Below are 13682 nucleotides of genomic sequence, written 5' to 3'. Positions count from 1 at the left end.
CAATAACATCTACTAATCACGTGTGACCAATACATTTTTATTTGATGTTACAAATTCGAATTTGTTGTGGCTAACGTTAACGTTAGTTAGGTGGCTAACATTAGCTAGGCTATGGGTTAGGGGTTAAGGTTAGGAGTTAGGTTAATTATTAATGTTATGGTTAGGGGAAGGGTTAGCTAACATGCTAAGTAGTTGCAAAGTAGCTAAAAAGTAGTAGGTCTAAGTAGTTGCAAAGTTGCTAATTAGCTAAAATGCTAAAGTTGTCCTTTGGGTTGTTAGACATTCGCATTATACACCCACCCCGACCAGCCATCCTCCTTTTGTTTTTCATTTACTATGCTACGTCTAGTCTATGAGACCAGCCTTCCCTGTCACTCCTAGATGCTACAGAAAATACTTGGAATGTATTTGTCGCTCGTGAGAAGTCCCACCTCTGAAGTGCTATGGTTGGTTCAATACAAACTACTTAAACTTTTGCCTATCTGATTGGATAAGAAAGCTTTCTGTTTTGGCTGCTTGCCAGCAGCCGTCTGGAAGGGGAGGGGTGCTGTCTGGCTTCCGGTTTTAGGCTGAATTTGACACACAATGAGGTGCAGGGAACAACCTATCGCGAAACGCCGCTGTAAATAAATAGAACAATCACTGAAGCCACAGAATCATGGAGAATCAGGTAAAGTTACTTTTATGTCCCCTCGTGAATCCTGAACTTCTAACCGAAAGAATGCTAGAAGGCTGCGCCCGGGACAGAAATGAATGCCTGGTGCTCCAAAAAAATCCTGCTAATCGAACTCATAGTTGGCTCACGCGCTTTGCTAGCTAGCCACACTCGCACACATCTTTATTTGACATAGCGAGCTGGCTAACGTTAGCCTCACTCAGCATTGCTAGCTAGCCACACAATCAGACGGGCATACAAAGGAATTTCTTGCTTGCTTGTGTATTATGGCATAATATATTGTGAAAGTAAGACATACTCACTCCTTACCCGGTTCGTAACCTAATTTAGCTCGAGCTACCTGTTAGGGACGCTCTCGCGGCCCTTCACTACAAGGCACCGGTGGAAAGGATTGATCTTTCCAGGTCTGGGTGGAGGGGTGTGTATCTAGCGGCGAGGAATTGAAAAGCGGGAATCACATCACCAGTTTAAAGGCAAAGATTGTGCACGAATGAAGATATTTGAATATCGTAGATACAAATTGCGTGCTTAACAGCTAGCTGGATACTGTGGTTGGTTGGGTGAAAACATGAAAGAACATACATGAACTATGTCCACATCGATGTCCATCTTATTTTTTCAAAATATAATGTCAGTAATTCCGCTGTTACTCTAGGTAGGAGTTTGAATGCATGCTGATCATAAGAATACAAACTCAATTTCCATATCAAAGTCAGTGACTCATGGCATGAACTTGTCGGAACATGTCACTGTCCCGTGTTACCCCTTTGAAGAATGGAATTCCGTGACAAGGACTCATATTTTTAGCCTGATTACCCATAGTGGCAAAAAAATATAAAACTATCCATCATCAACAACCATGAAACATCTAAGAAGATAGTCATTGTATTTTTGTGCATTTCAAGTTTTGTCTCTATAGTCTGAAATCTAGACCACCACAATTATTTGGTTTTGCTAAAACTGCCCTCTGGCTACATTCCTTATTTCAGGAGATGTTGTTGTGCATCATAACGTCTGTGCTCTGTCATTGAACGAATTGTGCTATTATCAAAATCACAGTTCAATTCACAATAATACACCATGTTCAAACCAGATAGTGGTGGGATAGTTGCATGCTTTGTAATTGGAGTAGACTAGAGTATGATCTCTGTAAGGGCTGTGGTGTCTGGTGGGGCCTGTCCACCCATACAGAGCTCAAAGTTCTGCAGGTGTGTCTGTTCTGTTGATGGAGTAGTCTGTTTTCATTGTCTGTGTGCCTCATCAAAGGAGACTTTAAGATTATTTTTCCTTGGTCATGTTATTTTCATGGCACGTGGGGGTTCATTGTTGTAAGAGCCTGCTTGTCTGCCAAGGAGTTCATTTCCTAGGGGGGTTCACTTGCCACAGTGATGTTGTATTTTGTTATCTTGTTCTTGCTGGGAAGTGGGAAGTAAACCAAATTAAATTCTGGAATGTCATTCTGCCTCTGTGAATTCTTTTGTCATGAATCAAGAATCTTTATTGCATAAGTCAATGTCAACAATCTCAGACCTATTTTGTTATGATCTGTGAGGGTCAGTGTATTAATTGCGGGTTGTCTCTTAGCTGTATTTGGTGATGGCCAGTGATCCTGGGGAGCTGGTTGGTTGATGTGGAGGGGCTCCATGGCTGCTGCACTGACCTAGGGTGTGGTAGCGTCTGGAGTTAAAGGGCATTACCGCCACAGAATGGCCGGGCGAGACGCCAGGGAGGGGGTGTGTGAGGCTGAGAGTGCCAGACCAGCTCATCTCAATCCTGTCCCCTAATCTCTCCACTCAGTCACAGCTCATGAGCACTGCGGAAAGAAGGGGCCAAATCCCCACATTCTTCAGGCATGGACATAAAGTGCCTTTTCCGCCCCCCCCCCCCCCTCCTGGTCACTGCAGCATGTCAATTGGATGTCCGTCCAACTACTAACATTTTTCTTGGAAACGAATCACAGTCTATGTAGTCTGTCATCTCAGAACAACAAACTTTTTGAAATTGTAGTATGGAATTATTTTCCTTTGCAATGCAGCTGTTTTTGCTCAATGTCATATAATTTGTGGGTAACAATTAAGTGACTTACTGTGATTGTTTTCAATAAAATGGTCAGAAAGAAACAACTTGTGATGAATTTTAGATGTGATAACCAAGATGGCGTAGCAGTCAGATGTCTTTTGTCCTCGTCGTGTCCCGTGTATGTCTTTTTTATATCTTCGCATATATTTTTCTTAACCTCAACATACTCTCCTGCAATCTGCCTCACCCAATGTGGTATGGGTCTGCTATTTTCTTTACTTTTGAACCGAAATCCCCAACAAAAGCTAGCCAGATAACTTCTCTGGGATATGTGGGACGCTAACGTCCCACTTGGCCCAAAGCCAGTAAAAATGCAGAGCGCCAAATTCAAATAAATTACTATAAAATCAAACTTTCATGAAATCACACATGAAAGATACCAAATTAAAGCTACACTTGTTGTGAATCCAGCCAACATATCAGAATTCAAATAGGCTTTTCGGCGAAAGCAAACGATGCTATTATCTGAGAATAGCAACAGAGTAAACAAAGAGAGAGAAGCATATTTCAACCCTGCAGGCGTGACACAAAACGCAGAAATAACAATATAATTCATGCCTTTGACGAGCTTCTGTTGTTGGCACTCCAATATGTCCCATAAACATCACAAATGGTCCTTTTGTTCGATTAATTCCGTCGATATATATCCAAAATGTCCATTTATTTGGCGCGTTTGATCCAGAAAAACACCGGTTTCAACTTGTGCAACGTGACTACAAAATATCTAAAAAGTTACCTGTAAACTTTGCCAAAACATTTCAAACTACTTTTGTAATACAACTTTAGGTATTTTTTAAAACGTAAATAATCGATAAAATTGAAGACGGGATGATCTGTGTAAAATACAGGATTAAAACAAACTGTAGCTAGCTTTTTGGTCACGCGCCTCTAACTAACAGTACACTTCAAGTGACTCTCGTTCAAGATGGCCGTACTTCTTCATTACACAAAGGAAAAAACCTCAACCAATTTCTAAAGACTGTTGACATCCAATGGAAGCGTTAGGAACTGCAAGAAGGTCAATTAGAAATCTGGATTCCCAATGAAAACCCATTGATAGTGACCTAAAAAAAAAAAAAATCTGAATGGTTTGTCCTCGGGGTTTCGCCTGCTAAATAAGTTCTGTTGTACTCACATACATGATTCAAACAGTTTTAGAAACTTCAGAGTGTTTTCTATCCAAATCTACTAATAATATGCATATCTTTGGTTATTACTGCATTGTCGGAACTAGAAGCACAAGCATTTCGCTACACTCGCATTAACATCTGCTAACCATGTGTATGTGACAAATAAAATTGGATTTGATTTGATTTCTTATCTTCTGGGGATGAGTAGCTGGCAGTTGAATTTGGGTATGCTTTTCATCCAAACGTGAAAATGCTGCCCCCTATCCTAGAGAAGACTAGCTAGTAGTCAGCTAGCCACTGCTAGCGGTCATCAGCTACCATTAGCCCGGACAACTCTCGCCAGTCTGCACAGCGCGACTCAAACCAGAGCAAATCGGACTTATTTTTCTCCATATCTCCGGATTCCTACCACAAGCTCTGGACCTTTTCACCTGGACCATCGCAGCTAGCTAGCTGCTATCCGAGTCGCCACTCCTGGCTAACGTCTCTGTCCCGAAGCAATTAGCCTGGAGCTAGCCTTTGCTAGGCCCATCTCACGGCTAGCCGAAGAGGTCCATCAGCCACTCCTTGGGCTACAATACCTATTTTGTCAATTGGCCTGGACCCCCGCCGACCCATCACGACTGGACTACCGACGTAATTCGCACAAGGGGGTTTATCAACTGGCTCCTCCGTCGCAACGTCCCCTGAATGCCCATCTGCTAGCCGCGGCCCGCTAGCTGTCTAGAGCATATCGGACTGCTAGCTTAAGTGGCCCATCGGACAAATTCTTTGGCCACTATACCTATTTTGCCAATTGGCCTGGACCCTTTTACCACACGGAGCCCTGCTGATCCACGACGACTGGTCTGCCGACGTAACAGCACGAGGGGGCTACAACAGACTTCTTCCGTCGCGACGTCCCTCTAAGGCCCTTTTGCTAGCTTGCAAGCCCGACCCGCTAGCTGCCTGAATCGCTGTGTCTCCGGCCCGAGCCACTCACTGGACCCCTATGATCACTCGGCTACGCATGCCTCTCCCTAATGTCTATATGCCTTGTCCATTGCTGTTTTGGTTAGTAATTATTGCCTTATTTCACTGTAGAGCCTCTAGCCCTGCTCAATACGCCTTAGTTAACCTTTCTAGCGCAGGCGTTCTGCTACCGGAGCCCCTCGACAACATTCCGCTGAAAAGGCAGCACGGGAAATTAAAAATATTTTGGAGAAATATGTAACTTTCACACATTAACAAGTCCAATACAGCAAATGAAAGATAAACATCTTGTTAATCTACCCATCGTGTCCGATTTCAAAAAGGCTTTACAGCGAACGCACAACATATGATTATGTTAGTTCAGAGCCAAGTCAAAAGAACACACAGCCATTTTCCCAGCCAAAGATAGGAGTCACAAAAAGCAGAAATATAGATAAAATTAATCACTAACCTTTGATCTTCATCAGATGACACTAATAGGACATCATGTTACACAATACATGTATGTTTTGTTCGATAATGTGCATATTTATATCCAAAAATCTCAGTTTACATTGGCGCGTTACGTGCAGTTATGTTTTGATTCCAAAACATCCGGTGGTTTTGCAGATAGCCACAGAAATCCCAGAAATACTCATAATAAACATTGATAAAAGATACAAGTGTTATTCGCAGAATTAAAGATAGACTTCTCCTTAATGCAACCGCTGTGTCAGATTTCAAAAAAACTTTACGGAAAAAGCATAATCTGAGTACGGCGCTCAGAGCCCAATCCAGCCAAAGAAATATCCGCCATGTTGGAGTCAACAGAAGTTAGAAATAACATGATAAATATTCACTTACCTTTGATCTTCATCAGAATGCACTCCCAGGAATTCCAGTTCGACAATAAATGACTGATTTGTTCCATAAAGTCCATCATGTATGTCCAAATAGCCACTAGTTGTTAGCGTGTTCAGCCCAGTAATCCATCTTCATGAGCACTACGTCCAGATATAAACTCGAAAAGTTCCGATACAGGTCGTAGAAACATATCAAACGATGTATGGAATCAATCTTTAGGATGTTTTTAACATAAATCATCAATAATGTTCCAACCGGAGAATTCCATTGTCTGTAGCAAAGCACTGGAACGAGAGCTAACTCTGTCGGCAGCGCGCGTCACGAGCGTGAGACACTCTGCCAGACCCATGACTCATTCAGCTCCCATTCCCCCCTCCTTTATAGCAGAAGCCTGAAACAAGTTTCTAAAGGCTGTTGACATCTAGTGGAAGCCTTAGGAAGTGCAACTTAACCCCATAGACACTGTATTCGGTAGGCCAAGCTTTGAAAAACTACAACCTCAGATTTCCCACTTCCTAGTTGGATTTTTCTCAGGTTTTCACCTGCCATATGAGTTCTGTTATACTCACAGACATCATTCAAACAGTTTTAGAAACTTCAGTGTTTTTTATCCAATACTACTAATAATATGCATATATTAGCATCTGGGACAGAGTAGCAGGCAGTTTACTCTGGGCACGCATTTCATGCAAAAGTGAAAATGCTGCCCCCTATCCCAAACAGGTTAACCCTTTAGTTCCAACACCCACATATGCAGTGACCTCACCTGGTTTAAATGATGTTTCTAGAGACAAAATCTCTCTCATCGTCACTCAGTGCATAGGTTTACCTCCACGGTATTCACACCCTACCATACCTTTTCTCTGTACATTATGCCTTGGATCTATTCTACCGTGCACAGAAACCTGCTCCTTTTAGTCTCTGTTACGAAAGTTCTAGCCGACCAGTTCTTATAGCCTTTAGCCGTACCCTTATCCTACTCGTCCTCTGTTCCTCTGGTGATGTAGAGGTTAATCCAGGCCCTGTAGTGCCTAGCTCCACTCCCATTCCCCAGGCGCTCTCATTTGTTGACTTCTGTAACCGTAAAAGCCTTGGTTTCATGCATGTTAACATTAGAAGCCTCCTCCCTAAGTTTGTTTTATTCACTGCCTTAGCACACTCTGCCAACCCGGATGTCCTAGCCGTGTCTGAATCCTGGCTTAGGAACACCACCAAAACCCTGAAGATTCCATCCCTAACTATAACATTTTCCGACAAGATAGAACTGCCAAAGGGGGCGGAGTTGCAATCTACTGCAGAGAGAGCCTGTAGAGCTCTGTCATACTATCCAGGTCTATGCCCAAACAATTTGAGCTTCTACTTTTAAAAATCCACCTTTCCAGAAACGAGTCTCTCATCGTTGCCACTTGCTATAGACCACCTTCTGCCCCCAGCTGTGCCCTGGACACCATATGTGAACTGATTGCCCCCCATCTATCTTCAGAGCTCGTGCTGTTAGGTGACCCAAACTGGGACATGCTTAACACCCCTGCCATCCAACAATCTAAGTTTGATGCCCTCAATCTCACACAAATTATCAAGGAACCTACCAGGTACAACCCAAATCTGTAAACACGGGCACCCTCATAGATATCATCCTAACCAACCTGCCCTCCAAATACACCGCTGCTGTCTTCAACCAGGATCTCAGCGATCACTGCCTCATTGCCTGCGTCCGTAATTGGTCTGCGGTCAAACGACCACCCCTCATCACTGTCAAACGCTCCCAAAACACTTCAGCGAGCAGGCCTTTCTAATCGACCTGGCCCGGGTATCCTGGAAGGATATTCACCTCATTCCGTCAGTAGAGAATGCCTGGTTATTCTTTAAAAGTGCTTTCCTCACCATCTTAAATAAACATGCCCCATTCAAATGTAGAACCAGGAACAGATATAACCCTTGGTTCACTCCAGACCTTACTGCCCTTGACCAGCACAAAAACATCCTGTGGCGTACTGCATTAGCATCGAATAGCCCCTGCGATATGCAACTTTTCAGGTACGTTAGGGACCAATATACACAGGCAGTTAGGAAAGCAAAGGCTAGTTTTTTTTAAATTTATTTTATTTTTTATTTTATTATAAATACATTTTACCCCCTTTTCTCCCCAATTTTCGTGGTATCCAATCGCTAGTAATTACTATCTTGTCTCATCGCTACAACTCCCGTACGGGCTCGGGAGAGACGAAGGTCGAAAGCGTCCTCCGAAGCACAACCCAACCAAGCCGCACTGCTTCTTAACACAGCGCGCCTCCAACCCGGAAGGCAGCCGCACCAATGTGTCGGAGTAAACACCGTGCACCCGCCCCCCTTGGTTAGCGCGCACTGCGCCCGGCCCGCCACAGGAGTCGCTGGAGCGCGATGAGACAAGGATATCCCTACCGGCCAAACCCTCCCTAACCCGGACGACGCTAGGCCAATTGTGCGTCGCCCCACGGACCTCCCGGTCGCGGCCGGCTGCGACAGAGCCTGGGCGCGAACCCAGAGACTCTGGTGGCACAGCTAGCGCTGCGATGCAGTGCCCTAGACCACTGCGCCACCCGGGAGGCCCAAGGCTAGCCTTTCAAACAGAAATTTGCATCCTGTAGCACAAACTCAAGTTCTGGGACACTGTAAAGTCCATGGAGAATAAGAGCACCTCCTTCCAGCTGCCCACTGCACTGAGGCTAGGAAACACCGTCACCACCGATAAATCCGCGATAATTGAGAATTTCAATAAGCATTTTTCTACGGCTGGCCATGCTTTCCACCTGGCTACCCCAACCCCGGTCAACATCTCTGCACCCCCCACAGCAACTTGTACAAGCCTCCCCCATTTCTCCTTCACCCAAATCCAGATAGCTGATGTTCTGAATGAGCTGCAGAATCTGGACCCCTACAAATCAGCCGGCCTAGACAATCTGGACCGTCTCTTAATAAAATGATCTGCCGACATTGTTGTATTCCCTATTACTAGTCTGTTCAACCTCTCTTTCGCATCGTTTGAGATTCCCATAGATTGGAAAGCTGCCGCGGTCTTCCCCCTCTTCAAAGGGGGAGACACTCTAGACCCAAACTGCTACAGACCTATATCTATCCTACCCTGCCTTTCTAAGGTCTTCGAAAGCCAAGTTAACAAACAGATTACCGACCATTTCGAATCCCACCGTACCTTCTCCACTATGCAATTTGGTTTCAGTCACGCTCAAGGTCCTAAACGATATCATAACCGCCATCGATAAAAGACAGTACTGTGCAGCCGTCTTCATCGACCTGGCCAAGGCTTTCGACTCAGTCAATCACCGTATCCTTATCGGCAGACTCAGCAGCCTTGGTTTCTCAAATGACTGCCTCGCCTGGTTCACCAACTACTACTCAGACGGAGTTCAGTGTGTCAAATCGGAGGGCCTGTTGTCCTGACCTCTGGCAATCTCTATGGGGGTGCCACAGGGTTCAAGAAGTTTTAGGTTGTAGTTATTATAGGACTGTTTCTCTCTATACCATTTTGTATTTCATATACCTTTGACTATTGGATGTTCTAATAGGTACTTTAGTATTGCCAGCCTAATCTCAGGAGTTGATAGGCTTGAAGTCATAAACAGCGCAATGCTTGAAGCATTGCGAAGAGCTGCTGGCAAAAGCAGTAAAGTGCTGTTTGAATGAATGCTTACGAGTCTGCAATTGCCTAGCACCACTCAGTCAGACTGCTCTATGAAATCATAGACTTATTTATAATATAATAACACACAGAAATATGATCCGTTGGTCATTAATATGGTCAAATCCGGAAACTATCATTTCGAAAACAAAACGTTTATTCTTTCAGTGAAATACGGAACCGTTCCATATTTTATCGAACGGGCGGCAACCCTAAGTCTAAATATTGATGCTACATTGCACAACCTTCAATGTTATGTCATAATTACGTAAAATTCTGGCAAATTAGTTTGCAACGAGCCAGGCGGCGCAAACTGTTGCATATACCCTGACTCTGCGTGCAATGAACGCAAGAGAAGTGACACAATTTCCCTAGTTAAAAGAAATTCATGTTAGCAGGCAATATTAACTAAATATGCAGGTTTAAAAATATATACTTGTGTATTGATTTTAAGAAAGGCGTTGATGTTTATGGTTAGGTACACTTTGGTGCTACGATAGTGCTTTTTTTGCGAATGTGCTTGTGTAATCACCCTTTTGGCAAAGTAGGCTGTGATTCAATGATAAATTAACAGGCACAGCATCGATTATATGCAACGCAGGACAAGCTAGATAAACTAATAATATCATCAACCATGTGTAGTTAACTAGTGATTATGTTAAGATTGATTGTTTTTTATAAGATACGTTTAATGCTAGCTAGCACCTTACCTTGGCTCCTTGCTGCCCTCGCATAACAGGTAGTCAGCCTGCCACGCAGTCTCCTCGAGTGCAATGTAATCGGCCATGATCGGTGTCCAAAAATGCAGATTACCGATTGTTATGAAAATTTGAATTCGGCCCTAAGTAATCGGCCATTCCGATTAATCGGTCGACCTCTAGTACAGACTTCCTTCTTTTCACTCTGTCAATTAGGCTAGTATTGTGGCGTTACTACAATATTTTTGATCCATCCTCAGTTTTCTCCTATCACAGCCATTAAACTCTGTAACTGTTTTAAAGTCACCATTGGCCACCATTGTCCTTCCTCTCCAGCAACTGAGTTAGGAAGGACGCCTGTATCTTTGTAGTGACTGGGTGTCAATACGATACACCAACGTGTAACTAATAACTCCACCATACTCAAAGGGATATTCAATGTCTGCTTTTTTATTTTTACCCATCTACCAATAGGTACCCTTCTTTGCGAGGCATTGGAAAACCTCCCTGGTCTTTGTGGTTGAATCTGTTTGAAATTCACTGCTCGACTGAGGGACCTTACAGATAATTGTGTGTGTGGGATACAGAGATGAGGTAGGCTAGTCATTCAAAAATCATGTTGAACACTTATTGCACACAGTGAGTCCATGCAATTTATTATGTGACTTAAGCACATTTTGACTCCTGAACTTATTTAGACTCGCCATAATAAAGGGGTTGAATACTTACTTGACTCAAGACATTTCAGCTTTAAGTTTTTAATTAAAAAAATATTTTTGAATTAACATAATTCCAGTTTAACATTATGGGTTATTGTTTGTAGGCCAGTGACAATTTTATTTAATAAAAAAAAAAAAATTGGGCTCTAACATCAAAATGTGGAAAAAGTAAAAGGGGTGGGAATACTTTCTGAAGGCACTTTATGTCTGGCCTTGTGTCTGCAGTGCACAGTGCAGGTGAAGCTGGAGCTAGGACACCGAGCCCAGTTGAGGAAGAAGGTGACCTCGGAGGGCTTTACCCACGACTGGATGGTGTTTGTGCGAGGGCCTGAGACTGGGGACATACAGCACTTTGTGGAGAAGGTTGTCTTCCGGCTCCATGAGAGCTTCCCCAAACCCAAGAGAGGTGGGTCGGACAAAGCATACTCATGCATGCGCGCACACACACACACACACACACACACAAATGAACTTGCCTCAAACTGGTTCTGTGATTACTTTGTTTGTTTTTGTCTGGGAAGCGGAGAGAGGATTCACCTTGACAACTTTGTCTTAACCAATACTGTTACATGTATTCTATGGTAGTGTGATGTGCACACACACAGAAGGCCTATAGAGTAGAGGTCTAACAAATTTTATTTATTTATTTTAAATGATAGCAATTATTGGAGGACCAAAAAAAGCCGATACCGATTAATCAGATGATTTTTAGATATATATATATATACATTAGGGAGAACAAGTATTTGATACACTGACGATTTTGCAGGTTTTTCTACTTACAAAGCATGTAGAGGTCTGTAATTTTTTATCATAGGTACACTTCAACTGTGAGAGACGGAATCTAAAACAAAAATCCAGAAAATCACATTGTATGATTTTTAAGTAATTAATTAGCATTTTATTGCATGACATAAGTATTTGATCACCTACCAACCAGTAAGAATTCCGGCTCTCACAGACCTGTTCGTTTTTCTTTAAGAAGCCGTCCTGTTCTCCACTCATTACCTGTATTAACTGCACCTGTTTGAACTCGTTACCTGTATAAAAGACACCTGTCCACACACTCAATCAAACAGACTCCAACCTCTCCACAATGGCCAAGACCAGAGAGCTGTGTAAGGACATCAGGGATAAAATTGTAGACCTGCACAAGGCTGGGATGGGCTACAGGACAATAGGCAAGCAGCTTGGTAAGAAGGCAACAACTGTTGGCGCAATTATTAGAAAATGGAAGAATTTCAAGATGACGGTCAATCACCCTCGGTCTGGGGGTCCATGCAAGATCTCACCTTGTGGGGCATCAATGATCATGAGGAAGGTGAGGGATCAGCCCAGAACTACACGGCAAGACCTGGTCAATGACCTGAAGAGAGCTGGGACCACAGTCTCAAAGAAAACCATTAGTAACACACTACGCCGTCATGGATTAAAATCCTGCAGTGCACGCAAGGTCCCCCTGCTCAAGCCAGCGCATGTCCAGGCCCGTCTGAAGTTTGCCAATGACCATCTGGATGATCCAGAGGAGGAATGGGAGAAGGTCATGTGGTCTGATGAGACAAAAATAGAGCTTTTTGGTCTAAACTCCACTCGCCGTGTTTGGAGGAAGAAGAAGGATGAGTACAACCCCAAGAACACCATCCCAACCGTGAAGCATGGAGGTGGAAACATCATTCTTTGGGGATGCTTTTCTGCAAAGGGGACAGGACGACTGCACCGTATTGAGGGGAGGATGGATGGGGCCATGTATCGCGAGATCTTGGCCAACAACCTCCTTCCCTCAGTAAGAGCATTGAAGATGGGTCGTGGCTGGGTCTTCCAGCAGGACAACGACCCGAAACACACAGCCAGGGCAACTAAGGAGTGGCTCCGTAAGAAGCATCTCAAGGTCCTGGAGTGGCCTAGCCAGTCTCCAGACCTGAACCCAATAGAAAATCTTTGGAGGGAGCTGAAAGTCCGTATTGCCCAGCGACAGCCCCGAAACCTGAAGGATCTGGAGAAGGTCTGTATGGAGGAGTGGGACAAAATCCCTGCTGCAGTGTGTGCAAACCTGGCCAAGAACTACAGGAAACGTATGATCTCTGTAATTGCAAACAAAGGTTTCTGTACCAAATATTAAGTTTTGCTTTTCTGATGTATCAAATACTTATGTCATGCAATAAAATGCTAATTAATTACTTAAAAATCATACAATGTGATTTTCTGGATTTTTGTTTTAGATTCCGTCTCTCACAGTTGAAGTGTACCTATGATAAAAAATTACAGACCTGCATTTATTGCATAGGATATTTTTAGATTCACTTAAAATAAGGTCTGTGTTTCGTGTAGGCTTACATCACCGTGCCAATTTTATAACTGTGTAGATATCCATAGGACAAGGCAACTGATCAATATTGGCTAAATATAAGCGAAGATAAAAAAAATTGTAGAGTGGATTTATGAAAATATGTTGACAAACGTTACCTTATCCTAGTGAGATTTACACGGGTATCAAAACGTCGAGGCGGTTTAAGCCTGCACGAAACACAGACCTTATTTGAAGTAGATCAAGACATTCTCTATGGAACCCCTTTCAAATTCAGCCGCAAGTTACAGGAATTATAACGCGTCGACTATTTCTCTCTAAACCATATACCTTTGACTAATCCGGAAACTATCACCTCGAAAACAAAACGTTTATTCCGTTCCGTATTTTATCTAACGGGTGGCATCCATGAGTCTGTTACATTGCACAACCTTCAATGTTGTCATAATTACGTAAAATTCTGGCAAATTAGTTCGCAAAGAGCCAGGCGGCCCAAACTGTTGCATATACCCTGACTGCATGCAATGAACGCAAGAGAAATGACACAATTTCACCTGGTTAATATTGCCTGCTAACCTGGATTT

The 13682-nt window shown here is 43.4% G+C and overlaps 1 protein-coding gene across 3 annotated transcripts in view; it reads left to right on the top strand.

The window, feature by feature from the left end:
- Window positions 1-548: 548 nt before the first annotated feature.
- Window positions 549-13682, top strand: part of LOC139541092 (protein ENL-like) — a 29030-nt gene continuing 15896 nt past the window's right edge. For 2 of the 3 annotated variants that reach the window (XM_071345316.1, XM_071345315.1), the window contains exons 1-2: window positions 549-670; window positions 11019-11199. In XM_071345316.1, the coding sequence (XP_071201417.1) occupies window positions 659-670; window positions 11019-11199 (193 nt within the window). In that variant the 5' untranslated portion in view covers window positions 549-658. Of the gene's footprint in view, window positions 671-10548; window positions 10669-11018; window positions 11200-13682 lie in introns of all 3 variants that reach the window. The other variant, XM_071345317.1, reaches the window with a different exon arrangement.

The sequence above is a fragment of the Salvelinus alpinus genome, chromosome 16 (assembly GCF_045679555.1).
Source record: "Salvelinus alpinus chromosome 16, SLU_Salpinus.1, whole genome shotgun sequence".
In the NCBI taxonomy this organism is placed as follows: Eukaryota; Metazoa; Chordata; class Actinopteri; order Salmoniformes; family Salmonidae; genus Salvelinus; species Salvelinus alpinus.
Note: the sequence above shows the minus strand (reverse complement) of the source record. Positions and strands in the feature narration are given on the sequence as shown.